Source organism: Lutra lutra, chromosome 15 (genome assembly GCF_902655055.1).
Source record: "Lutra lutra chromosome 15, mLutLut1.2, whole genome shotgun sequence".
NCBI classification, from domain to species: Eukaryota; Metazoa; Chordata; class Mammalia; order Carnivora; family Mustelidae; genus Lutra; species Lutra lutra.
The window spans coordinates 64,496,260-64,524,100 of NC_062292.1; the positions used below are offsets into that span (position 1 = coordinate 64,496,260).

The window sequence follows — 27,841 nt, forward strand, 5'->3', positions numbered from 1 at the left end:
AGAGAGAGAGGGAGAAGCAGGCTCCCTGCTGAGCAGAGAGCCCGATGTGGGGCTCGATCCCAGGACCCTGAGATCATGACCCGAGCCGAAGGCAGAGGCCCAACCCACTGAGCCACCCAGGCGCCCCACAACTTTTATTTTTGTGGGTAAAGAGGTGCTGCCAGCATGGCCAGGAGGAGGTGGGGATCAGCTGTTAGGTTCTGAGCCCAGGGCCCGGGCTGCTGCCTGGCGTCCGCTCTCTATACAGTCATTGACAGCAACCCCCTCGTAGGAGGCTCCAGCCAGAGTCAGGGGCAGCCTCTGAGAAGCCAGGAACTGGGTCGCTGCCTCTGGAAGGAGAAGATGATGGGACTGTTAGCACTGGAGGTCTGGTTTCCTTGCCCTCCTCAGCACAGCCGCTTTCCCAACTCACCCAGTTTTTGCCAGTGGCCTAGTGTATACTGGGGGATGCAGTTCTGGGGAGAGAAGAGGGGATACAGGGAAATTTTTGTTGCTGATGGCCAAGCTTGAGGAGATGGCCACAGATACACCGTCCCTGCCTTCAGTGGGAGCTGAGAGGCACTTCCTCGCTCACCTTGTGCAGGTGGACCAAGCAGTGACTCGGGGGCTCCTTTAGTCCTAACTGGGCGGCAGCTGCCTGCTGTGCCCGCTGCTGGAACAGCTCCTGAGATAAGATGGATCCCCTGGCTTCCAGTGTCTGTAACCAGGACCCTCCCAGCATCACCTAGGGAGAGAATGTGGCACTGACCAGCCTGGCCTTACCTACTGGGCCCAGAGGAGCCCTCTGGAAACTCCTGCTAAGCAAATCTGCCACTGCTCACAGTCACTCGGAGGCCCGCGGGGCTCCCGTCCTGCTCAGGAAAAGCAACTGAGTCATACACGATTCCCAGGATGCCTGGGTCTTCTGAGGACGGCACCAAATGTCCAAATCCCTGGAGGAAGGAAGAGACCCGGTCAGGAAGGAACGTGCCCGGTGGCCCCGCACAGCGGCTCTCGCTAGTCTGTGCCACGCGTACCTGCACAGGTAGACGAGCTCCTCGATACTGGAGGTTCACCACAGCCACGGACACGGCAGTGATGGCGCGCAAGGCACGGGCCAGAGGTGCGGCCTGGGCAGGGAGCAGCCCGCTGAGTACTGGGGGAGAGCAGCCAGAGGCCTGCTTCAGGAGGCGCTCACGGCGGGCTCACCCACCTTCCCTGCGATCAGACTCCCACAGAGACAACCAGGTTGGGCATAGCGTGGTCCTGCTGGCCTAGGAAGCTACACTTAGCCTCACTCTGGCTGGGGACGGGGGCGACCCCATTACCTGAAGCTGGGACAGCGCTAATCACGTGGTCTGCCTCCAGACTGCTGTCCCCTAGGGATACCTGACAGGATGAAAAACGTGTGTGAGACACAGACATAATGGGAATTTTGCCTCAGATTCCCAGGCACCAAACTGGCAGGAGAGACTGAGTGCACTCCAGGATGAAGTCAGCACAGAGCCCGCCAACTGCCATCACTCCAGGCAGGGGGCTGCACGGAAGCCAGTGTGGCCTCTGAGATGTGCAGGGGAGCTGGGCTGTCCCTTCCCCTGTCTAAGCCACTCTCCAACAGCATTCCTACCCAGACTTGGATCAAACAGATCTTGGAGAAACGCCCACAAATAAGGCCTAAGATCCGAGGATAGCCCATGTTCATAACAGGATCTAAGGCAAGAAAACAACGAGCAAGTACTAACAACCCTGGCATTTAGGCAAAGATGGAGACTTAAACACACACATTACACACCGGGGGGGCTCTCCTACCTTCCAGCGCCCTTCTGCCTGGAGGCTGAGCCCACAGACAGGCTGGCCTTTGAGAACAGTGACACCCCTACTAGTCAGGTGGGTGTTAAGGGCCTGGGGCAACATCTCCAGCCCTCCCCGCAGTGACCACTGGCTCCAGCGCTCCGCTCGAGCCTGGCGAATGAGTGCTGAGTCTGGCTGGGGGCTCCGCCCTGCAGAGGAGGAGGGAAAGAAGGATCATAAAAACAGCACCCCTGGCCTCCAGTCCCTTACTCGGCGGTCCTTAATATCGTCACCCCTTGAACCAACCCCCACTCACCTGCCCCCAGCAGCAGCCCCAGTAAAACGGAACGATGGGTTTGCTCAGCTTGGAAGAGACTGGGAAAGCAGGACCTGATGCTGAGCTCCCGGCTGTTGCCTGCAAACACTCCTCGGCAGAGACTGTCCATGGCTAGAGACGCCACCTTGAGGACGAGACCGGGATTGAGCGGCCGAGGAAGAAGAAGCCACAGAGAGGACTTCCAACCGCCCCTGCAAGGTAGGGACTGGAAGTGGGATAGGATTGGGGGCGAGGAGGGGAGCAGTCCCGCTATAACAGAAGAACAGGAGGGAAGTGGAGGCATTCACTCTCAGTGCTGAGTTCTGGGGACTACTGGGTGTGAAGATAGGGAGAGAATATTCCCAAATGATACAGAAGAGTCCCCAGGTGGAAGGTCTGAGTAGGGGGCTCTGCTGTTTAGCAGGAGAGGGATTTGGGGGCCTCTGGGCCGCGTTACCCGGGTCCAAGGCGGCGCTGGGCAAACTGTGCACAGTCTCATCAGGGTCTTTGCCCCTGGGCGTGGTCAACTCCTTCAGCCCAGCCCAAAACAGAGGTTTGGAGAAGGGAGGTGAAGGGCGGAAGAGCCCCCTGCACTGAGGAAGGCACAGTCATTTCCGTTCGTGTGGCTCCTCTTGCTGGGAGGGCTGACAGACTGGGAGGTGGGGAAATGGAAGGGGTGAGAGGATGCGGGCAAGGTAGAGGGGCAGCAAGGAGGTGACAGCGTTACCTGAGGCCAGAGGGCAGCGCATGCAGGGCACCACCAACGTACAGGAACCTGTTCTGGGCAGCTGGATGGTCTCCCCGGACAGGCAACACTTCTGAGTCCAAGCCAAGCTCAGAAACCTGCTCTCCATACACCCTCAGGAAGAGGAGAAACTAAGGAAAGGACTGGCCCACCAGCACTTCCTCCCAGTCTGTCCTCTGGTGACGGCCCATCTGCAAGCCCTCCTGGGCATTCCATCATCCTCTCACCAGGAGCAGGGTCCGGGCTCCCAGGGCTCCCGCGGGCCGAATTCCTCGAGGTCCAAGTTCAAAGACAGCATCACCTGGCCCTCGCACCGAGCGGATCCAGCCTCCCAGACGCTCGCTGCCCTCCACTAGGACCACCTGGGGCACGGGAGTGGGGAGACACGCCGCAAGGCCTATAGCCGCGGGGTGAGGGTCCGCAAGGGAAGACGTGGCGCCCTCCCTTCAGCCGGAAACGGGAAGAGAGTATTAAAGGGGGTCCCTCTGGCGCGATGGGGCACTCACCTGGGGGGACAGGGGGCCCGGCTCAGGTGGTAACTGGCGGCCAAGCCGCTGATGCCAACGCCCAGCACGACCACGGTCACGGCCCATTGGTGAAGCTAGGGGAGAGGGGCGATCGGACAGGTTGACCGGGGGGCAGTTGCTCTGCAGAAGCCCCGCGCAGGTCCCACGTTCACACCCCTGCCACTCACCGCTTCGGGGGCAAGCTACGGCGGAGCCAGCGGAACGAGAAGGGCCAGTGAGGGGACGTCCCGCCCAGGGCCCAGGACTTACCCACGAGAGGCAGAGGGAACCGGAGAGAGAGGCCTCCGGGCCCTCGGTGGGCGCTCGCCGTGGAGGCGGATAAGGGCGACGCCCACGCTATCTGCGGGCGCAGGGCTCGGGGTGCCGCGGGGCCCCCCCAGGCCCATGGGTCGGAGGCCGCCGCTCCGCCCGCCCCCTTCGGACCCTCCGACTCGGCGTCCGCTCCGCCCCACGGTCCCCAGGCTCCCCCGCCTCCGGATTGGTGGGCCCCGGGAGGCCCCGGATCGCGTCAGCCAATGAAAGCACAGAGCTGGAGGCGGCTCCTCCCACCCCGCAGAGGCCGGCCGCTGTGCGCGGCGGCGTCCGGAGCCGCGTTTAACTGCTTAGGCGCCAGCCTGGGGAGGGCTCCCGGCCGGGATCTGCCCGCCCTCAGGGCTGCCGCGGCGCGGGCTCGAGCCGGGTCCGCGGGCCCCGCCGCCGGCTTCCCAGGCCCGGGGAGGGTGACGGCCCTGGGGGAGGCCCCGCGAGCGCGGGGTGCAGGGAGAGCAGATCGAGTCGCTGGGGCTGCTCCGTGGGGAGGCGGCGCCGTAAACAGCTCCTTGATGTTAGCAACAGCCCGGGCCTACGGGAGCCGGGGCCGCCCGGCAACGTGCCGCGTGTTTGTCAACAGGGGGTCCTCGGTGCCTCGCCCTCCGGGGACAGCCCCCTTCCGGGCAGAACCCGGCGCCCCAGTGCTCGCACCGGCTTCCCCGCAGCTTCGCCAGGCCCCGCTTCGCCTTCCCTCTCTCCCCCCTGACACAGACATTCGCTGCTCCGGGAAACGTCGGCGCCCGCGCGTCCGGGTCCGGCACTCCCACCCCCGGCGCCGGGGGCGCCCCCAACTGGGCCCAGTTCCGTATCCACCCCCTAAGCACAAATACAGAAAAGGACATCATTTTTTCTTAATAAATTTATTCACAAAAAGTGAGATTGTGGAGGGGCTGGGGGCTGTACACGGGCAGGGGCCTGGGGAGCTCTGTACACGGGGCTGGGAGACAAGGGAGCCTCCAGGTGAAAAGGTACTTTTTAATAAAAAAAAATAATGGGAGCTACAACCACCGCCTCCCCCCATTCCCGATTAAAAAGACACAAAAATAGACGTCTCTGAGGTAAATGGGGAGCCTGGAGCTTAAGGGTGCTGAACGGGTTTCACAGGTGCCAGGGCTTCGGGGGTGGGGAGGGTGTCACAGGCACCGGGGTGGCTCCTGCATCAGTTGGTAGAACAGAACGTAGCCCTCACTGGACGCCACCTGGTTTTCACTGACAGGGGAGACGCTGGGGAGGAGGCAGACGGGACGGGGGTTGGGATCACTGCCGTGGATCCCCTCCTCCCCGTGGATCCGTGGATCCCCTCCTCCCCGGCAGATCATCCTCCCAGCATCTGGGCCCCCAGCACTCTGCTGTCCCAGGGCTGCTGCAGATTAGGGCAAAGTGTTCAAGCTGCAGTGGGAACGGGGCGGGGATGGCGTGGGAGGCTATTCTCACCGAGAGTCATTGTAGACATGCCAACCAGTCTGGCACCGGCACAGAGCTGTGTAGTGGCCGTAGTGGACGCTGCCCGAGTGGTTGCAGAGGGCATACAGCTGATAGACAGGGCTTCCTGGGGGTTCGGAGGCCAAAGAATTGCAGAATTGCACCGTGCTGGGACCCAGGCCCACACCCCCTCCCCTTCAGAGGAGCTCTTCAGGTCCCTCCCTTCCAGACTCACCAGCTTTGTCGCTGGCAAAGTCCCCCAGGCTCAGTCGCTGCAGCGGGAAATCCACACCTACTGAACTTTTCTTGATGGAGCCTCGGGAGGCGGAAAATCGATTAAGATCTAAGCCCTAGTTAAGGAGCATTTGCGGGGGCAGAGGGCCTCTGAAGGGGGCTGAGGTCTTGAATGCCGTCCACTCCCCTCTGGGAACACACCCGGGAGTGTGGTAGGAAAAGTCAACTCCCAAATGGAACATGCGGGATGGGGGGAATACAGATGGGAGAAAGAAGAATTTGAGGATTAGGATACGGAGCACAAGGATTCGGGGGAATCTTTGTACTGTCAACTTTTTGGTACTTCGTGTTTTCTGCCGACATCGGTCACATACCTGAAGAAATGTCAAATAATGTCACATTAATCTGCTCCTCTCCTCGACTGGCTTTTCTGACTCCCTGACTCACGTACAAATTCACTATGCTCCCCGTGACTCCTGTATCCTCTGGGCTACTCCCCTCCGCCTGAGGAGTATTAGGACATACCCGAGACTCCAACACAAGCCCAGACCTATAAATATTATTCCCTATACCAAAGCATCATGTGACCCCTTCCATCCATAGCCCCTCTGCCCCCCTCGCAAGGTCTCCCACCCTTACTGTATCCCTTGTGAAACCCCACATACTGGAGCATTCTCTGACTCTAGCTCTTCTTCCTTGGTGAAAAGGCTGAAACAATCCCGCAGAGACACCTTGCCCCCGGCAAATCCTTTCTGAGGCGGGGAAACAGGAATGAAAGGTCAGTATGTTCTGAACTTCCGTCTCCAACTCTTCTCCATCAATCCAGGTTTCGGTTTTACTTCAGAGACCCACAGGGCTCCCTCCCACATTCTGGGGGTGGGTAGGGAAGGGTCCCAGAACCCATGTCCCATCCACCCCTGGAATCCTCTGGAATCCCACCTTGGGGATGGGCAGGGACAGGTCACAAAAAACCTCGAAGGTCGTGGAGCGATACCCACAGGCCTGGCACTTGAGACAACTTTTCAACTGGCCCACAAACAGGTCTAGACAAGTGAAAAGGCGGGAGAAACAGTCACTGTGGGGTGCCCGAGATGCTTCCTTGGGTTCCCATCTCTTCCCAGCCCTCAGCCCGACCCTTCCTTTCCCAGCGCTAGCGCTCCTAACAAACCCCTCACCCCCGTCCACACTTCCATCATCTAGCCTGTCCCCATGCCCCTGCGGTGTCAATTCTTCTCCCAAGCCCACAACCTCCCGCACCGATCGTGCAGCATGGCTCTGCCCGCTCCGTACCCACAATCTTGCTGTCTTCTCTCTCCAGGTAACGCTTCCACATTAGGTTGGCTCGGTCGTCATCACTACCACAGATTTAGGGACGTGGAAAGCACCCAGTGAGACAAGGGGATCCCTGGGCACCCCAGGCACCACGGAAATGACCCACACAGTCCTGCACCCCACCCGTACCCTAGCTCCTTCTCGACATTTCTGAGAAGTCCTCAAAGGAGTGAGACTTCAGAAGACTTTTAGGGTGGAATCCAAGGGAAGAGAAAAGGAAAGAACAAGGGAGATGCAGCTGACTTCCCCGGGCTTTAAAACTCTATAGTTCCTGGCTGTAAAGTTGCTATCCCCTTCTCCCTTGGCCCAGGTACATTCGTACCCTATCCCCTGACCCCATCTCCCCACCTTGGCCTCCTTGCCCAGCTACCTTCGGCACTGGCTTCTCAAACCACTTCCTAAGCCGAGGGGTTCTCTCGGGACCCCAAATCCTTAGGCTTGAACGACTCAGTTCCCTATCGAGGCATGCTGAGGAGCACTACCAGGAAGATAGGGGGTGGGGGAGCGACCTTACCCTCAGCTCAGGTTCTTCCAGCAGAGCTCCTCCTCGGCGGGGCTAGAGGGCGCAGGACTGCTGGCCAGGATGGGTGGAGCCCGGCGGCCCCGCCGGTTGAGTTCCAGTGTAGCCCGCTCCATGAGAAGCTTCAGGAACTCTTGGGCATCCTGCTGGCTACAGCCAGAAAACAGGGTTTGGGCAACTTACACCATCCTCTCCTCCTCCCCAAACGCCTTGTCCAAAGACACTGTCTCCTGCCCAGACGTCGGTCCCCCTTTCCTGGACGGAGACATCTGAAGGTCCCACGCCATGCTGCCTGGCCCCTGCTTGGCCTGAGCCCCCGACGGGGCCCAGAGAGAAATAGCATACCCTCCAGCTCTCCCACCTGTATCCAGAGAAGGAAGGGACGTATTTCTGGAAGACAGCTCGGAATCGAGTAGGATTCACAGCTTCACACGAGTCAGGGTGCCACAGGGCACCGATCACATCCGCAAAGGCTGTTGGGGGTGGGTGTGGGAAACAGAGGTTACTGACTGTAAGAGGCAAGAGTCCAGGGAGGCCCAGAGGGTAGAAACAACCTCCAGGGAAGCAGGCACCAGCATAACCAATACAGCCGCCAGATTTGAGGGTTGGGGTTGCCATGATTGGCAGATATGGTCCCAGAGGCCGGGGGGAGGACTGGAAAAGTTGGGAGCAGGAGCGGCTGCCGCACCTTCAGTGAGCTCTTGGGCTCGACCCCCTCCAGGCACCTCTTGCCGGAAGTCCCTTCGCAGACAGAAGTCCCGCAGAGGGCCGAGTGCTGCTCAGACACTGCAGCACTGCGTTCAGGGAGCACTGGGGGGTGAGGAGGGGAGGGAGGGGAGGAGAGACAGCTGCCATTAGTTCTGCTGACCAGGGACGGAAGCCTAGAAGAGCTTCGGCTCATCTCCTTCCCCAAGTCAGTTGCCACACCCCCCGCACCATTTCACTGACAGACAGGAGTAGCTCTCACCGTGTTCCCCAGATTTCGGAGGCCAACATGACCGGAGCCCAGAAGCAGCGTGTGATGAGCCTGGAAGGTCAAAGGGCGAGTCAGCTCATGTTCCCACATATCCCACCCGCACTTGAACGTTTTCAACAGTACACTGCCCACTGCGTTCCCCACCCCTCCTGTACCTCACAGGGCTCTTGGGGGCTCCCTACCTCACTGGACATGAGCAGGAAGCCCATCACAGCTTGAGTGGTAACCACGGACTCGGCCATGGCTGTCCCACCTGTTCCCCACCTACTCCTCTGCTCAGCCAGCCGGCGCTGTAGCTCCTGGGGAGCTCCCCAAGCACAGGCATGGCTGCCCAGCTGCTCCCCACACCCACCTTGCTTCCCCCCAAGCCCCCTCCCGCCCCCTGTGGCCCCTTCTTGAACCCTCTCCTGATGGCTCCACTGCAATCAACCTAGCTCACTTAGCTCAGAATGGGCCACCTAGCCTAACGTCAGATGTTCTGAGCCCGCCCCTCTTCAGCTCCAGAGATCATTAGGGCCTAGGTATCATCCTGGGAGAGAGGTGAAGCAAGGAGACAAGGGCCTGGGGACCCGAGAAGAATTCCAAATGGTTGGGTTAATGCCCTGGGGATCGAAATGGCACACCACACTGGGGAGTCACAGAAAACCGAAAAAGGTCTCGGAAGCACGAGGGTACTTAAGTAAGGGGAGTGGAGAGTCCAAGCCGCTGTAATGAGGGATTGAGATCGGAACTTGGGGGAAAAGAGGGAAAAGAAAGCCATGTGATGGCAAGAAAGCTGGAGGCATAGAGGAATATGAGCATGGAAGGCCACGTGTGCTGGCAAGTCCTCACCATTTGTCATCGGAGTAGAAAGACTCAGAGGGCCGGCAGAATATGATTGGAAGGAGCCATGGGAAGTAGGGGGCTCCGTCCGTATACTGAGCAGGTGGGGGGGACCAGGAAAGCCCCCGAGGCGGCGGAGAGAGGCGCTCCGTCTCAGGGTGGGAGGTTCAGGCCGAGCGCCAAGCGGCTCAGTGCAGCCCCTAGTTCTCCAGTGCCACGATGCCCTCCCAAGGCAATCCCCATAGGACGCAAGTCCTCCACTGCTCACAGACTTGGAACGAGCTAGGTTGGTCCTGGAAGGAGAGGCAGAGCCACAGTTGGGGGTGGTGAGCCATGCAGGGGAACTCCATGATCTGCCCGAAGGGGTCCCTGGGACGAGGGCCTGAGGTCCGTCCCCGTCCCAGCTCCAGTTTCTTGAGCCGTTCCTCAGGGGGACCCTGGCCGGGGAGGCAGAGGTCTTAACATGGGTTCGGCCAGGGGCTGGGTTCTGCGTTCCTTGCTTCGGCCCTCGGGGCAAATGGTAGCTTGGACCCCACTCGGGCTGGACATTAACAGGTGGCTCTCGGGTCCGGCCCAGGCGGTGCTCAGAGGCCTGGGGCATTGTGGACACCACAGGCTGGACCTGGGAGGAGAAGAGAGGGTCAGCATTTGAATGTGGAGGGGAGGAGGGAACCTACATTACCACACTACCTTCTACATACACTGAAGGCAGGAACCATGTCTACCTATCCCCACTATCTAGCACAGTGTGTGACACAAAGTCGATACTTAGTATCCATTGAGTAAATGAATGAATGATAGCAGCCCACCGCTTTGATTCTTTCTAAATTCCTCAGGCCCTACCTGCAGAATACAGCTTTACTGAAAAGCCAATGTTAGTCTCTATCTCGGCTGTCTTTAAGATCTAAACGCTCATGCCAAGGGCCCCCACGCCTGGCTAATCAAGTGGGATGTGCCCTGGGTCATTTAGACTCTCTGGACAAATGAGGGTGTGGATGTAAGGAAAACAACCCAAAGACAGCATTCCACCCTCAAACCCCTGTCCCTCCGGACTGCAAATGATGCCGACTAAATGAGTGACTTGCGAATCACTCCCTCCCCCACCCCTGAGGCTCCAGCGAGGTGTCGGGGCTCAGGGCAGTGGCGGGGAGGGAGGACGGAACGACTCCCCGACCCTAATCTCCGCACCTCTCCACCACAGCAGGGCTTCAGCCGGGTCCGCCCCCCTCGAGGGCAGAAAGGCCGAGGCCGCTGATTGGCTACGGGGTCCAGCGGCGTATTCCCTGCGGTCCATGGATGCTGTCCCTCCAGCCCAGGTCCCCCAGGCCTGCTGAGCCCCCCGCGCCCTGCCTTTGCGGACGGCGTCCTCTCGGGTCCGGAGCAGTCTTCCCGCGCCCCCCCCACCCCGCCATAGCGCCCCGGCCCGTACCTGTCCCCCGGTGAGGCGGCGGGGGAGGCCAGCCGGGGCCAAGCCCCAGCTCAGGGCCACCCCCTACTACCCCCGTGCAGCCCCCCCGAGGGCCGGGCTGCAGGTTTAGCCGCAGCTGTTGCCCAGATCTCTCCCGCCGCAGGGGCCGCCGCCATCTTTGTTGGTCCCGCCCGACCACCGGCCACCGGCTTCACCGCCTCTCACAGCGCCTGCGCACCCACACACGAAATCCACCCACCTGCTTACACGGCGCTTGCGTGAACCCGCCCCCTTGGCTCTGCCGCCGACAACCATGGAAACGCAGCCAACTTTAGGACCGCCGGTCCCCAGATCTGCCCTGAACCGTTTTAAAACCGTCGCTTGAAACTATAGGGATGTAGATCCATCATCGTAGTATGGCCCCCCAGGCCTGCAGCACACATCCTTCCGTGGGAGCAGGGGGGCTAGTGTGGGAAGCTGCATTGCCTGGGTCCAGCTCACAGACCAGTGGAGTAGGATCCAGCACTCCACGTAGGGACGGGAAGATCCCTGGAGGACGGGAAATGCTGGTCCTGCAAAACCATTCCTCAAGCATCTTGCAGACCAAAGCAGTAGGCACCCCGCTAGAGGACACGAGCAGATCTCTGCAAGCAGATTTCAGCAGGAGGCAGAGCAGCCCAAGATTTCATTTCCCAGGGTCCCGACCACAGCATCCTCCATTTCCCCCTCCCTCCCAAACTTATGTAGTTGTATATGTGCCTTGGGTCTTAACCAGCTCACCCTCTCTTCACAGCCACCAATGAGAACCACGGACTACCAGAGGAAGCAGCTTTTATTGAAGAGTTATCTCCAGAAACCAAAAAGACTATGCACCCACTTTCAGCCCTCCCAGTCTTCCTGGATCTCACACTGCTTCACCTGCGGAAGGCATACAAATTGCCTTTGGGCTCCCCAAAGCCCCAGTCTTTCCCTCCCTGTGTAGCCTTAGGAATTCAGTAGCAATGCGGTGTGTTTCTTTTTTCAGCATGCCTGATGCAGCTACTTAGTACAATTATGGGTGAAGTGGTATGGGGGGGAAGCAGTTGGATGAGTAAGAGTGCGCAGAGAGCAAGAATGTAGCCTATCAAAGGTCCCTCTGTCCTGCCTCAGTGGCTTGATCTTTCATTGGTTGCATTTCTCTTTATGCTGAATCACGCCCTTCTGAATCAGATCGGGGATTTCCACTGCCAGCCATGGACCCAGCTGCAATACAAGGGACACCCTGTCAGATTACGACCACTTGGTCAACATCTCTTGTTCCACCAGAAGCTCCTTCCCAGAGAGATTCTATGGGAACATGCCCAGGGAAAACACTGTCACTCCTTGTTTATTCTCAGTTACTTTTCTTACATTGCTACGTGCCTAATTCCTCCCCCTCCCCTTATGCACCAAATAGCCCAAACTTACCCCCAGAGCCATAAGATGAGCTAGTCCAAACTTGGGCACATTTCTGGCCCACAAAGGCTTAAAGTGATCAGTCAGGCATATTTTGCCACCCCTATGAGAGGGACAAGAGGAAGACAGTGTTGACATGTAAAGTTTACCATAAAGCACAGTAGCCTCTGGAAGCACAAGGTAACTAGTAGCGATCAGAATCGAGCGCAAGGTTAGCTAAGTACTTTGCCCAGACTTGACAGAGGGAGGCCAGAAGGCCCTCTAGGCAGGCCAACTCTGGGAAAATTCCAGACTTAGAGTTCTCTCCTAAGTCCTCTTCAGCCTTTTCCTGTCTCCTGTTGATCCTACCTGTACATCTTTGCTGTTTTTCCATCCAGTTCAGGGACTGCAATTTCTGGAGCAGTAGTAGGATATGTGATAGGAATCTGGAGAAATCATAAGGCCTTAATGAAACAGAAGCAGGGTAGAAATGAACCAATCCCCCACCAAAGAGCATGTACACACTGGGATTCTGGATATGGAGATGAGCAGCTGTAATCTATGCTTGCTTCAAACCTCAGCATTTCCCTCCCATTTTAAAAGTTTTCTTTGATCCCTTCAAGAAAGGTTAGCTTGTTAACCATCACCTAATCCCTCCCCTTCCACTAACCTCCATACTTCTCATGCCATCATACTCACGTCAAACTCAATGTCAAACTCATATTTGAGCAGATCATGGATGTACCAGCATTTCCCAAACCACCTGTGAAAAAGACAAAAAAAAAAAAGACCAAACCTCAATCCAACCTGTCCATTCTTCTGGGAGACTCATGGGATGGGAATTAGAGAACTCTGGAGCTGTGGGAGCGGAGGCAGCTATCAGGAGGCAGGGAAGGCCCAGCTGTGGGCTTTGGGACATTAAAATGCTCAAGCCACGTTAAGATTCCCACCCCCAAAACTCCCAAGAGGGTCTGCATACCGAGTCCCTTCCTTGTTGGACTCCAGTCGGAACCAATCATTGTCCGCATTCTTGTTGTTCTCCACATACTAAAAGCAGAAAATGAGGTCTTTGAGGGGAGAGTTGAAACCAAAGGCAGTCCCTCTTCCCTCAAAAGAAAAGCATGTGATTACTTTCTCTCTCAGTATGTACCCAGCTTTTCTTTCTTTTTAAAAAAATTTTTTTAAATTTATTTATTTGACTGGGAGGAGGGGACAAACAGGGGTCATGGAAGAGGGAGAGGCAGGCTTCTCACTGAGCAGAGAGCCCAACGTGGGGTTGATCCCAGGACCCTGGCATCATGACCTGAGCCGAAGGCAAATGCTTAACGACTGAGCCACCCAGGTGCCCTGTACCCCACTTTCTGACAGGAGGAAAGCTGAAGACAAAGTTACACTGGTAAATGGGAGACTTGCTCAGAGAAGAGAATAGATGGTTGGGTCTCACTCAGTTTAGCAAGGACAAAATATGACATCTTCTGGATTCTCTTCTCACTTCTGATAGTGCCTGCCCTCAGCCCACGATTCATTTTAAGGTATCCTCCCTCCCTGAGAACCTCATAGAGTCCTGGTTTTGACCAGTACACACGTGCTGTTGATTTCCACTCTTTATTTTTTTTTAAAAGATTTTTTATTTATTTATTTGACAGAGAGAGAGATCACAAGTAGACGGAGAGGCAGGCAGAGAGAGAAAGAGAGGGAAGCAGGCTTCTCGCCGAGCAGAGAGCCCGATGCGGGACTCGATCCCAGGACCCTGAGATCATGACCCGAGCCGAAGACAGCGGCTTAACCCACTGAGCCACCCCGGCAACCCCTCCAACTCTTTATTTTAATCCAGACCATTTCTCAGAGCTTCATACTCTAGTATCCAATTATATACTGAATATTCTAACTTCATTTCACAGGTACCTCAAACTCAGCACTTCCTCAGGGTTCTTCAGACCATTTCTCCATTGCATCAGTCTCAGATGACAGTAGCATTCGCTCAGTAATGCAAGCCAAAGAGTGGGAATCATCCTTGACCTTCCTTCTCCTCTCCTCTACACCAAACCTTCATGATGTACTGCTGATTTTACCTTCTGAATGTTCTTCAGATCTACCTCTTCTAGCCTCACAATAACTATCCAGTTTGGGTCATCATCTTTCTTTTGCCTGGCTTAATGACAGCTGCCTAATTTGTTTACTGCCTTCAATCTTAACCTCTTTTAATTCTATGTTCCTCTCTACTCACTGCGATTGGTCTAAATCCAATCTGAGCACGTTACGCCTCAGCTTAAAATACTTTAAAGGTATCCCAGCGCCTTTGAGTTAAAATTCAAGTACTCGAGCCTATGTCTCAAGCCTTGTCTACCACTCCCTGCCCTACGCTTGATGCTTCAGCAACTCTGAACTACTTATGTTTCTTTATACACATCATGCCATTTGTAACTTCCATGCTTTTACTCATGCTGTTCCTTTTGCCGTGAACATCCCCCTCTTACCCTGTTTATCAGGCTAACGTATGTTTACCCTTTGAGGTTCAGCTCAAGCACTGCCTCTTTTATGAAACCTTCCCCGACCAGACCCAGGGTGATTTAGGAATCTCACCTTCTGCTCTCAGAACATCCTAGCCATCCCTCCCTCTCTCTCCTCTTCATGTTATAATGATTTGTTTCATTTATCTCAGTAGGTTCCACCCTATTCAGCTTTGGATCCCGTCCCTAGATGCTAGGTGTACAAATGGGGCGGGGGGGTGGTGGTTAGTGGAAACAAATACTCGTGTCAGGAGAGCTGCTAGCTTTTGAAACAGGCAGAGGCCACCTCGAGGAAGATAGACCGTCTTCTCTCCACACAGAAGATTTGCCGAGAAGATGGCTCATTCCTGTGAGCTTAACTCCTCAACTCTCTGCAACTAACGCTTACTTTACTTTTCAGCCCTAGCGTGTTTCTCTCACAGGAAGAGTAAAAGAGAGAACAGAGAGAAACGACTGGGACTTAGGGCCCCAGGAATTCCTCTGGACCACCTCCCCTACCTCCAGGAGACAGAACACCTGGAGCCAGAGGGACACGTCACCTTCCGGGAGGACGTACCCCTAAAATAACAGATGTTTTGGCCCCACCGGGGCTCCTAAACTGAGTTTCTTTTGCCTCCTCCCTCCCATACCTCCTTAAATCCCCCCAGCCCCACAACTGTCCACCTTCTATGAATCTGGGAGTTCAATTTTATAACCGGAAGCGACTTCCACACGGAGCCTATTCCTAAGGACACCTGATTACCCGCAACCCTTCTGCGACGCGGCCGGCCGCAGAAGCACAACTAACCCGGATAAGAGACTGATATTCCTCTTTAAGTCGCTGCACCCACAACTCACGATCTCGAGGGCCGGCGTTAGTCTTCAGCCACCGGGATTTCGGACACCACACGCCGGGTGGCCTCGTCGGCCATGTTTGGATGAGGGCGCAAGAAAAATGCGGAAGTGGTACTGCCTGTAGTCTACACTCCGGGGGCCGCCATCTTTACTATGGGAAGACGGGGTGTTCGGCTGCCTCAGGACTTCTTTGAGTGCGGTCTTTATTTTCCTTTAACGAAAATAATTTGTCACCTGGTCACTTGCTTGTGGGTGCAACGGGAAAAGCAGAGTGAAGTTGATTGCTCCTTAATATGTACCTATCATTTGAAAAAAACCGCAGACTGCCCAAAAGGTGACTTCCGCTCATGCTCAGAGAAGTGATTCCGAAAACTCGGAAGCCTTCCCAAACTCGGGAGAGTTGTTAGATTTTCGGCTGTCCTAGGCACCGTGCCAGGCACTGTCTTCCTGAAACGCGCTGTTCACATATTTGAAGAAGCTTCGTTAGCTTCTGTGTAGTTTGGCTCAGGTAGCAGAGGCAAAGAAGCCATCCAATAGAAGGGCATTAAACTCGTGCTAATTGTTGGGAACTTTGGAAAATCAAAGTATAGTAGACAGCCTGGGTCCTGAAGAATTAACAGTATCGAATTAGAGAATTCTTAATCAGTGCTAAAGGAGTTTAGGGATCGCAGGAAAATTTGCCTTAGTCTAGCCTAGACATTTTCCCCCCCCCCCCTCCGGAATCAAATCCCCTAGTGAGGATTCTAGTACACGGCACGCAGTAGGTACCTGGCAATGCTTTTGCAGAATTTTGTATCTTCCTGTTGCTTTTTCTACCTAAATACATTAGTTTTGGCTTTGATTTATATTTCAATGGAGAAATATAGGTCAAAGGGTGCAAAATCTCTAATAAAAATAAATTCTGAGGACCTAATGTAGAGCATGGTAACTATAATTAGTAATATAGTATTACATATTTGAAAGTTTCTGAGAGGTTTATTCTGTTAATCATCCAGCCTGTAGCTGGATCAGTAATTTTGGATCAGATTCTATTAATCATCAAATTCTATAGTCCATCTCCAAAGCTGTATCTTAATTATAAGCATGCTATATCTTAATTTCTAATGGCTGTAACTTCCAGGACAGTGTTGAATAAACATTTTGAGAGCACAGATCCTTGTCTTACTCTGATTTTAGGGGGGAAAGCATCATCTCTTTTCATTAAGTATGATGAGAGCTGTAAGCTCTTCAGATGCTCTTCGTTGGGTTAAGAAAATTCCTTTCTATCTTGGTGTGAGGGTTTTTATCATAAATGGATGTTGGATTTTTTCCAAATGCTTTTCTGTGTTCATTAGAATAATAACAATTTTTTGTCTTTTGTTAGAATGCTATATGTTACTTTCTGTAAAACATTATATGTTGGGGGGGGTGCCTGGGAACCTCAGTTGGTTGGGGGTCCGACTCTTGGTTTCAGTTCAGGTCTTGGTCTCCAGGCGGTGGGATCAAGTGAGTGCCTGGCACCAAGTCCGCTTGTCCCTCTTTATCCCTCTCCCTCCACCTCTTGTTCTCTCTCTCTCTCTCTCTCTCTCTCTCTCAAATAAATAAATAAATAAATAAAATATTTTAAAAAATTATATTGGAGAAAGCTAAGACAAAACTTTATAATATCTCACTAGAGACCACTCTTCTAATGAAATGAAAATTCATTCGCTTTCAAGTGTAGGCACTGTTGTGTGGTACAGAATACAGAGATTTGGAATGAGGCTTTTGATTTCATTGTCACAAGACTTTGTTGATGGGGTGAGGGAACAATGGAGAAATTTTTCTAATAAGAAGAATAAATTCTGAGGACCTAATGTAGAGCATGGTAACTATAGTTAGTAATATGGTATTGTATATTTGAAAGTTGCTGACAAAGACGAAAAGACATAGTCTTTGGGGGGAAGAAACTTATATGTAGACAATCACCATAAAACAAAAAATCTCTGTTCTGGAAACATACAAAGTACATTCTGAGTAACAGTGCCTGAGAGAATAGGGTAAGGCTGATGTCATTTGAACTAGAACTCTTAGGATGAGTATACTGGATACACGGACAAGGAAAGAGTGGGGGAAATCTGTCATTCTAGAAAGACAGCACAAGTAAGGCAGGAAGGCATGAGAAAATATTTCATTTGAGGGAATCACAAGCATGGGGAGTGGGAGAGGAAGAGCTTCCTGCTGAGCAGGGAGCTGGATGCGGGACCCTGGGATCATGACCTAAGCTGAAGGCACTCAGCAACTGAGCCACCCAGGGCCCCAATATTTGCTTTTGAATAGCTAACCCATGCACCTGCTCAAAATTCAAAGGTACAAAAGGATATAGAGTCAATTGTTAGTCTCCCTCTTATCCCATTTCTTGGCTGCTTAGTTCCCTTCTCCAGGGGCCCCTCTCCTCCAGCTAGTTTTTTGTACATCCCTCCAAATATATTCTATGCACTAATCAATATCTATACACATATATACTCTTTTAAAACTTTTACACAAATGGGAGCACACTATACATATTTCTGCACTTTCCTTTTCTCACTGGATAATATATCTTGGAGGCTGTTCCATATTAATGCTTTTAACACTATCTCATTTTTCTTTTCCTTCTCTCTTTCCCCCCTCTTCTTCTGCAGTAGATACATCCCACTGTAGGGATCTACCACCATAAGTTATTCAACCAGACCCTAGTGAATAGATAGATTGTGTTCAGTTTCATGTTATTACAAACAGTTCTGTAGTTAATAGCCTTGTCCACCCACTATTTTGTATGTGTGCAATAAATACTCAGATATGGAACTGTTGCCTCAAAAGATGTGTGCTTTTAAATTTTGTTAAATATTGCCAAATTGCCCTCCATAAAGATTAAACCAATTTGTATTACCATTGGCAATTATTATTGGCAATAAATAAAATAACAAGGTTTCCTCCAAAACAAATAATTTTTAGTAACAGTTGTTTTTGCCAATTCCTTGATTGAAGTGGAATCTCAAGATCGTTTTTTGTTTTGTTTTGTTTTGTTTTAAATAAGTAAGCTCTGTGCCCAGCGTGGGGCTTGAACTCGGGATCTCGAGATCAAGGGTCACATGCTCTACCAACTGAGCCAGTGAGGCCCCCGGCTAAGTGTCTTCTCAGAGGTTTAGCATTCATTTGTATTTCCTCTTTTCTTTTCTATAAATTCTTATATCCTTTGCCTCTTTAATTACTATTCATTTTTTCTTAGTGATTTGTGTGAGGGTTTATTGTTATTGTATCAAAGCAATTAGACATTTGTGATGAGTTGTAAATAATCTTCCCAGTTTATTATCAGTCTTTGCTTCTCTTCACAGTATTTTTTAAAGATTTTATTTATTGTGGTATCTGGGTGGCTCAGTCATTAAGCATCTGCCTTTGGCTCAGGTCGTGATCCCAGGGTCCGGGATCGAGCCCTGCATCAGGCTCCCTACTCGGCAGGAAGCCTGCTTCTCCCTTTCCCAGTTCCTCTGCTTGCGTTCCCCCTTTTGCTGTGTCTCTCTCTGTCAAGTAAATAAATAAAATATTTTTATAAAAAGGATTTTATTTATTTGAGATAGAGAGAGCACACAAGCACAGAAGGAGAGGGAAGAACAGACTCTGCATTGGGCAGGGAGCTGGACGGAAGCAGGGCTCCATCCCAGGACTCTGAGATCATAACTGGAGCCAAAACCAAGAGTCAGATGCTTTACTGACTGAGCCACCCTGGAGCCCCTTCATGATATCTTTAACCATGTATAAATTTTCATATATGAGGTTGAGTTTATCAGGATTTTTGCTTAAACCTTTCGGTTATGTCACCGTAATAGTCTAGATTATCTTATAAAAATTCCCTCAGGGCACTTGGCTGGCTCAGTGTTTATAGAGAGTGACCTTGATCTCAGGATCGTGAGTTCAAGCCCCACGTTGGGTATAGAGACTACACCACAGTTACAACAACAAAAAGATTGTCCCATGTTTCTTCTACTTGCTTTTCCCCCCTAAAACGAAAATGGCTTTGTTTCTTGTGCCTACTTAATGATACAGAAAAATGAAATTAATTAAAAATCCTACCCCAAGTGAGGCACCTGGGTGGCCTCAGTGGGTTAAGCCTCTGCCTTTGGCTCAGGTCATGATCTCAGGGTCCTGAGATTGAGCCCCACATCAGGCTCTCTGCTCAGAGGGGAGCCTGCTTCCTCCTCTCTCTCTCTCTCTGTGCTGCCTCTCTGCGTACTTGTGATCTCTCTCTGTCCAATAAGTAAATCTTTAAAAAAAAAAAATCCTACCCAAGAGATTAAAAACTGCTATCATTTTGAGTATATATCCTTTCAGACAATCTTTTTGTGTGCACTTTCCTTTTTTTCCACTCTCTTTTGGATTTATTTACTAGTCTCAGTTCTTGAGATAATGCGAGCCTTGTACATTTTCAGCTTTTCTTTTTTCCTAATATGTGCACTTAAGACTACACATTTTCTTGTTAAAACACAGCTGTAGCCCCATCCTGTAAACTTTGGCACGTACTATTTTTATTATCATTGAGTTCCAATTATTCTCTAACTTCAGTCATAATTTGGGGGGTTATTTAGAAGTGTTTCCTAATTTCTAAATAGACTTTCATAGTTACCTTGTTACTGATTTGTAGCCGAACTGTATGAGAGCAAGAAACACTGTATATTTTAAATCCTCCAAATTTGTTGAAATTTGCTTTATAGCACAATATGTCAGTTTTAAAATGTCCCAAGTGTGCTTAAAAATAATTTGTAGGGTTGGGGATGAGCTAAGTGGCTGATGGGTATTAAGGCAGTTGTGATGAGCGCTGGGTATTATTGTAGGTAATTAATCACTAAATTCTACTCCTGAAACCAATATTACACTATATGTTTATTAACTGAAATTTTAAAAAAGACGAAACAAAAAGGAAGATAATTTATAATTCGCAATTGTCGGTTATATTGAACTATATATGCTTGCTGAATTCAGTTTGCTGCTCTCCTTATTTGTTTATGTCCTTACTATTTTTTTTTTTTTTGGTCCACTGATTCTAAAAGAAATATTCTCTACCAGTTGAGGTATGCTCTTTACCATGAGGTGTGTTTGGTCTCCTATAATGACTATAATTTGTCTATTTTTTTTTCCTTGCAGCTCTGTTCCTCCATATAATTTGAAAGTATTAAATGCATACAGGGGCGCCTGGGTGGCTCAGTAGGTTAAAGCCGCTGCCTTCGGCTCAGGTCATGATCTCAGGGTCCTGGGATCGAGTCCCGCATCGGGCTCTCTGCTCAGCGGGAGCCTGCTTCCCTCTCTCTCTCTCTCTGCTTGCCTCTCCGTCTACTTGTGATCTCTCTCTGTCAAATAAATAAATAAAATCTTTAAAAAAAATAAAGAAAGTATTAAATGCATACAAATTTACAGGTTCTGGTAAGTTGAACTTATGATATGAAATGCCCTTTATTTCTAGTACTGGTTTTGCCTTGAAATCTACTGTATCTGTCATTACATAATTTTCTTTTTCCTGTTTGCATGGTGGGTCTTTTGCTATTTCTTTTACTTTTTCGTTTTGTGCCCTTATGTTTTAGTTTCTGGTACTTTACATTAATTGTGATTGGCTATTCATGTATATGGAATTAGTTTTGGTGAAGGGTATGATGTAGAGATCCAACATTTTTTCCCTAGATGTTGATTCAGTTGTCCTAACACAAATTCCTTGCATTGATCTAAGGGGACACCTTTATCGACACAAAATTTCTATATGTATTTAGGTCTTTTCACTCTATTCTGTTCCATCAAGTTGTCCATAGGGTGTTATCCCATTGTTTTAATTATTGTAGCTTTGGAATACATTTTTTCTATCTGGTTGGGCTAGCTTCTATTTGTTACTTTTCTTTTCCAGAACTTTCCTTTCAGTTCTTCTTATTTCTCCATGTGAACTTAAAATATACTTATTTTTAAAAATTCTTTTAAAGATTTTTATTTATTTATTTGACACAGAGAGAAAGAGAGATATCGGAAGTAGGCAGAGCAGCAGGCAGAGAGAGGCGCAAACAGGCTTTCTGCCGAGAGCCTGATATGGGGCTCGATCCCAGGACCCTGAGACCATGACTTGAGCCGAAGAGAGAGGCTTAACCCACTGAGCCATTCAGGTGCCCTAATTAAAAAATTCTGCCAAGGAAGCACCTCCGTGACTCAGATGGTTAAGCATCTGCCTATAGCTTAGGCCGTGGTCTCAGGGTCCTGGGATCATACCCTACACCAGGCTCCCTGTTCAGTGGGGAGCCTACTTGTCTCTCCCTCTGCTCCTCACCCCAACTGGCTGAGTGCTCTTCTCTCGCTCTCAAATAAATAATAGAATCTTTAAAAATTTCTTTAAAAAATCCTGCCAATATTTTTCTACAGATCATATTAAATTTATAGACAACTTTGGGAAAAGTGACATCATTATATATTCATTCTCTCTATCCAAGAACATGATGTTACTTTCCACTTGGTTCAAAGTTTTCTTTTACGTGGGTAGCATTTTAAAATTCAGACAGATCCTGCACATTCTTGTTAAGGTTATTCCCAGGCATTTTATCTGTTTTGTTGCTATGGAGTCTTTTCTTTAATTACATCTTTAACTTACTGTTTATATATGTAAAGGATATTTATTTCTGCATGTTACTTTCCTCCCACTTAACTAAATGCTACTATTATTTGTAGTAATTTTAAAGTGGATTCTCATGAGTTGCCTAGGTAAATAGGATATCATCTGCAATAAAGCTAATTACATTATTATTTAGCTATATAAAAATGTATATAATAGCTGCAGCTTGGAACATGAGAAAGTGATGAAATATGAGGAGGAAACTTCTTTCTGTTAGTTGTAAGTTAATTAATGATAAACTAAAATAGTAACAGGATTCTTAGCATTTTAAATGAGTTCAGGCCCTGGACACATGGTATTCTAGAAATCAGAAGTATTATGTAAGTGATATTGTATCCCCTTTATATAATCTAAAGAACTCACAATATGGCAAATGTCCACATTTTCAAAGAGGGAAATTCTAGATGGTGAATTCTGGAAATTAAAGATTATTGATTCTTAGTAAAATTATGGAGGAGTTATTAAGGAGTGATTTACGAGCAATGAGAAAGAAGGCTGTGGTTTCCAGATGCCCACAGTCATCCAGGCTCCCAGGGTGTCGGGTCTCTCTTGCCTTTGGACCTTTTGCAGGTGTCCCCGGCCTAGGATACCCCTCCCCATTCTCCGCAAGATGACTGGCTCTATCTGGTCTCTGGTCTCCGTCTCCATGTCACCTCCTCAACAGGAGACCTTCCCAGATCATTCGTTTTCCTGTCGCAGCCTTCTGTTCCTTTCCTTCATAGACCCTATCTCAATTTAGAATATTTTTCTTTCCTTAGTGAGCTCCATGAAGACATGTCTGTTTTGTTCACCACTGTGTGTCCCCTCCTGTATGCCTATCACAGCATCTGACATCAGTAGATGGTTATCACACTTATTAAATAAATGACTGAATGACTTACCTTGCCTGTGTTACTAGATTTTTGTTTTTAAGATTTTACTCATTTATTTCACAGAGAGACAGTGAGAGGGAACACAAGCAGGGGGAACAGGAGAGGGAGAAAGCCCACTCCCCACTGAGCAAGAGCCCGATGTAGGACTCTATCCCAGGACCCAGGATCATGACCTGAGCCGAAGGCAGACACTTAATGACTGAGCCACCCAAGTGCCCCTAGATTTTTTTAATACAATTTATTTGCTTTGAGAGAGAAGAGAACATGAGTGGGAGGAAGGGCAGAGGGAGGAAATGTTTCAAGCAGACTCCCCACTGATCAGGAAGCCTGCAAAGTTGGGGCTGAGGGCTGCGGCTGTAGGGCTCAATCCCACAAACTGACTAGGACTGAGTCAAAACCTACAGTTGGATGCCTAACTGACTGAACCACCCAAGTGCTCCAAATCTTTTTTTTTTTTTTAAGATTTTATTTATTGGGATGCCTGGTGGCATCAGTCAGTTAAGCATCTGCCTTCAGCTCAGGGTCATGATCTTGGGATGCTGTGATCCAGCCCCGCATTGGGCTCCCTGCTCAGTGGGGAGCCTGCTTCTCCGTCTCCCATTGCCCCTCTGCCCTGCTTGTGCTCTCTCTGTCCTCAAATGAATAAATCAAAATCTTTTTAAAAAATGATTTTGTTTCAAGAGCATGAGCCAGAGCACGAGCGGCCAGCGGCGGGGTGGGGGTGTGGGTGTGGGTGTGGGAAGGGGAGGTAGAAGCAGGCGCCCGGCTGAGCAGGGAACCCAATGCCAGGCTTGATTACAGCACTGCAGGGCCGTAACCTGAGCCAAAGGCAATGCTCAACCACTGAGCCACCCAGGTGCCTCACCAGTGTTACTAAATTAATAAAGCTAGGAGAATGTCAGACAGTATGTTTTTTTGTTTGGTTTGTTGTTTTTATTTTTTTTTAAAGATTTATTATTTATTTATTTATTGACAGAGAGAGAGAGAGAGAGATCACAAGTAGGCAGAGAGGCAGGCAGAGAGAGGAGGAAGCAGGCTCACTGCTGAGCAGAGAGCCCGTGCGGGGCTCGATCCCAGGACCCTGAGATCATGACCTGAGCCGAAGGCAGAGGCTTAACCCACTGAGCCACCCAGGTGCCCCTTGTTTTGTTGTTTTTAAAGATTTTCTTTCTTTATTTAACAGAGAGAGAGAGAGATCACAACTAGGCAGAGAGGCAGGCAGAGAGAGAGGGTGAAGCAGGCTCCCTGCTGAACAGAGAGCCCAGTGCGGGGCTCGATCCCAGAACCCTGGGACCATGACCCGAGCCGAAAGCAGACGCCTAACGACTAAGCTGTCCAGGCGACCCCGGACACATTCTTTTAAAAAGACAGAGAATGGGCTGGAATATAGCATTTTTATTTGACCAACCAACCAAGAACTGATTCTCTAATTAGCTAGGGAGGTTGGCATAACAGGGATCTTTTGGGGCAGGGCCTGTCGGATACCAGTGACTCAGAAGTTGTCCCCACGGGGGCAGCAGAGAGCACTGATAAAGAACCTGGGAAGTTTCTGAAACCAGGGAGAAGTGTAGCACGTAAATATTGGGTAACATTTATAGAATACTTACTATGGGCTGGGCTGTATGCTAACACCTCATATATGTTAATTTCATATAATCATTAAAATAATGACCTATGGGGTGGATGTTGTATTTGCCCTTTTACAGATGAGAAAAGCTCAGAGAAATTAAGGAACTCGTCTAAAGACTTATTGGTTAAGTCAGAGCAGGGAACAAAAAGGAGCTGGTTAAGGAGAGTTTTACAAAGATCATTATGATTCAGTGACAGTGGTCCTCCTCCTTCTATTCAGGAGCAAGGAGACACTGGAATTCTAGCTTATAGTTTGGCTTATAGTTGGGTTTGAAGCTGAAATGAAGTTCGGAGCTAGTCAAATGTTGGGTGAAAATGAGTAACAGGAACAGCCTGCAGTTAGTGGGGACCCAAGAACTAGAGAGAACACAAAGGTAAGCTGCTGTAGGATAAAGTTCAAGAGTAAAGGGGACAGGGATATGGGAATCAGAATGGCCCTGGAAGAGTCAAGAGTATACTTAGAACAGTGGGTTGTGAACAGTGGAATCTTCTTTAAGGGAATGTCTGTTCTGTAAAGATTTTAATTTTGGCAGAGCTGGGGAACAGCATGGACTGGGACAAGCAGTCCTAACAGAGCATTCAGATCAACAAAGGTACAACATCTACTATTTGAATTGGTATGATCATTGATTTGGAAAACAAACAAACAAACAAACACTTAGTGGGGACACAGTAGCTATCTGGAGCACTGACATGTAGCTGAGGGGAAAACAGGACCAATAAGCAGAAGTGACAAAGGAAGAGATTTTCCCAAGTTCATAGAAAATGCTTTCTAATCACTGAGCATTAGCGAGTTAGGAACGACAGGCAGGACACAGTGGAACTGGGAGCACGTGAAAGGTTAAAGATGGCACCGAAGGAAGAGACAGCTGTGGGGACAGTGCTGAGAAGCAGAAGAGGAGGGGAATCGGGATCAAGCTGAAGCGGCCGGTGTCAGAAAGTTGGAGGGATGATTTCTTGGCTGAGGCTCCAAGGAAGGGATAGGAGCTCATGTCAAGGAACATCACAGCTGTCTGGGTCCTGATGAGTCTTCCTCTAGGAAAAGCCAGGGAGCATTCTGTGAAGAACATCAGGCTGGAGAGGAGGCTGCGTACAAAGGAACAGAGTTCTGGTGGGCTCAGGGGGAAAATGAGTGGGGTAGAAATTCCGACTTTGTCTAATGGACGAAACCTTCTAAAGCAGAGGCTGTTCATCTCCAGACAATTGTGCTTTCTTTTTCTTGCAAAAACTCATTTCTCCTTGAAGGTGATGCCACTGGCTCCTTTACCCTTTAGCCCTCATGCTTGTTGACATCAGCATCTTGTTCAGTAACCTCTCAGCCAGCTCTTCCTCTCATTCTGGGTGGTTTTAGGAAAATCTGTATGGCTCCTAGTTACTGCTTTTTTTAAATGAGTTTATTTTTATTTACATGTATGTTTTCCCTAGTTACTGTTTGACCTTCTCAACTCCAACCTATACTCCTACTTTCAATTCCTCATCATCATTAGTTCTTGCAACACAGTTCTGTCTTTTCTTTCTTTCTTCCTTTTTTTTTCTAAAGAGCTAATCCAGCTCCAATTAATTTTTATTTATTTTTTCAAGTAACCTTTACACCCAATGTGAGGCCTGAACTCACCATCTCGAGATCAAGAGCTGAATGCTCTACCCACTGGGCCAGCCAGGCACCCTCACATAGGTTTTTCTTTCTTTTTTTAAGATTTTATTTATTTATTTGGGAGAGAGAGCACAAGCAGGGAGGGAAGGAGAGGGAGAAGCAGGCTCCTCGCTGAGTAGGGAGCCCAACGTGGAACTCAATCCCAAGACCTGAGATCATGACCTGAGCCAAAGGCAGGGGCTCGACTGACTGTGCCACCCAGGCGCCTCCACCCTGCTCCCCCTCCGGTTCTTCCTGATAGCAGCTTCAGTGCTATAGTAAGGATCAGGAGAGGCAGCACTGGTGGGGCCAGAGGTGGCTTCAAGGTTCCTTGAAAGACTGGAACTGGCAGCCATGATCCGTAAGGATGGAACAGCACAGGGCTCAAATCCCACATAATATCTGGGGGAAGGTTCACGAGCTAGATTTGACCAAGCTTCTAGGAAAATTAGGTCTGCAGCTAAAGGCACCTTTCCTATTAGCTGCCTTTCTGGGGATATGTGACACTTTTAACAACTCTGATCCTCTTGAAATTCTCTCTTCCTGGGTGGCTCAGTCGGTTAAGCATCTGCCTTCAGCTCAGGTCATGATCCAGGGGTCTGGATGGAGCCTCCAGGCTGGCACTGGGCTCCCTGCTCAGTGGGGTGTCTGCTTCTCCCTCTTCCTCGCCCCCCTCAAATAATAAATAAAATCTTTTTTTTTTTAAGATTTTTTATTATTATTTGACAGAGAGAGAGATCACAAGTAGATGGAGAGGCGGGCAGAGAGAGAGAGAGAGAGAGAGAGGGAAACAGGATCTCCGCCGAGCAGAGAACCCGATGCAGGACTCGATCCCAGGACCCTGAGATCATGACCTGAGCCGAAGGCAGCGGCTTAACCCACTGAGCCACCCAGGCGCCCCAATAAATAAAATCTTAAAGAAAAAAAAAAACACTCTCTTCCCTCAGATTCTATAAGAATCGTCACTTAGTTTTTATTTTCTCATTGGCTGTTCCTTTTCAAAGATTCTCCAAGGGCTCCTCTTCACGTATTACAAATGTTGGAATTCCCCCAGAGCACTCTTCTTAGCCCTCTGCTGTTCTCTGGAGTTTGCCCAAATCCACGGCTTCAAGTGCCACTGAAATGTTCGTGATTCAGAATTTCTGGCCTATACATTACTGGAGTTTTTAAAAAAGTAGCTTTCTATAAAAGTAATATATGTACATAGTAAAGCAGATTCAAACAGTGAAGATGGATCTAAAATAATAAGTAGAAATCTTCATCCTTCATCCTCCTCGGGCCCATTCTTCATGGTTACTTTTTTAAAAATCTTGTTTATTTGAGCGAGAGCGTGAGCGAGCGAGAGGGATCCCAAGACTCTGGGATCGTGACCTGACGGAAAGCAGACACTTAACCGACTGAGCCCCGAGGTGCCCCCATGGTTAGCTGTTAAATGCCTGTGTAAATGTGCCATCCGTATTCTTCTACTCATGCTTTTCTTTCCATTTAGTAATTTCCATTTAATTCTCCTTTATTCAGATCTGCGTATTCAATTGCCATTGGTACCATAGGTCTGACTGTCCCACAGGGATCTAAAAGTCCTCCCCTTTCTGTGGAATCCTGACTCATGCTACACCCTACGGCTAGCCTCTTTTTTACAGTCAACACCACCAGAAAACTCTTTCTACATTGTCCATTTCCAGTCACTCGGTTTACTTCACTCTGGTTTCTATCCCACAGTATCTCTGAAACAACTTTCTCCAAAATTACCAAAGGACTTCCTCTTGCAATACCCAATGGACACATTGTAATACAAACCTCCCCTAACCTGTTACCTTTAACCCTCTGACCGGTTTCCCTGGTACTTCACTCCTGGATTATTTTTTCCCTTTCTGTCTGCCCCTTTTCAGTGTCCCTTTCTCTGTTTTCTGCCCTCCTCTCATTCTCCAGATG

At 49.9% G+C, this 27,841-nt stretch overlaps 3 protein-coding genes across 3 annotated transcripts; all 3 read right to left on the minus strand.

The window, feature by feature from the left end:
• Window positions 1–122: 122 nt before the first annotated feature.
• Window positions 123–3,830, minus strand: PPOX (protoporphyrinogen oxidase). Its single transcript, XM_047704486.1, is given in 14 exon segments — window positions 123–329; window positions 413–455; window positions 575–724; window positions 822–932; window positions 1,017–1,135; window positions 1,308–1,368; window positions 1,789–1,979; window positions 2,087–2,233; window positions 2,545–2,571; window positions 2,574–2,674; window positions 2,814–2,962; window positions 3,059–3,195; window positions 3,339–3,433; window positions 3,608–3,830. Coding segments are annotated over 14 exon segments (1,611 nt in total). The 5' UTR covers window positions 3,745–3,830; the 3' UTR covers window positions 123–186.
• Window positions 3,831–4,511: 681 nt separating this feature from the next.
• Window positions 4,512–9,589, minus strand: USP21 (ubiquitin specific peptidase 21). Its single transcript, XM_053447795.1, is given in 22 exon segments — window positions 4,512–4,891; window positions 5,102–5,216; window positions 5,325–5,432; window positions 5,619–5,697; window positions 5,989–6,075; window positions 6,263–6,366; window positions 6,614–6,678; window positions 7,165–7,213; window positions 7,216–7,325; window positions 7,537–7,648; window positions 7,864–7,942; window positions 7,944–7,985; window positions 8,143–8,202; window positions 8,973–9,031; window positions 9,034–9,150; window positions 9,153–9,228; window positions 9,230–9,276; window positions 9,279–9,344; window positions 9,347–9,404; window positions 9,406–9,479; window positions 9,482–9,511; window positions 9,514–9,589. Coding segments are annotated over 22 exon segments (1,689 nt in total). The 5' UTR covers window positions 9,575–9,589; the 3' UTR covers window positions 4,512–4,800.
• A 1,606-nt stretch (window positions 9,590–11,195) lies between these two features.
• Window positions 11,196–15,398, minus strand: UFC1 (ubiquitin-fold modifier conjugating enzyme 1). Its single transcript, XM_047704497.1, is given in 7 exon segments — window positions 11,196–11,623; window positions 11,828–11,918; window positions 12,164–12,240; window positions 12,494–12,557; window positions 12,774–12,841; window positions 15,092–15,169; window positions 15,171–15,398. Coding segments are annotated over 7 exon segments (504 nt in total). The 5' UTR covers window positions 15,216–15,398; the 3' UTR covers window positions 11,196–11,542.
• Between the last annotated feature and the right edge of the window lie 12,443 nt (window positions 15,399–27,841).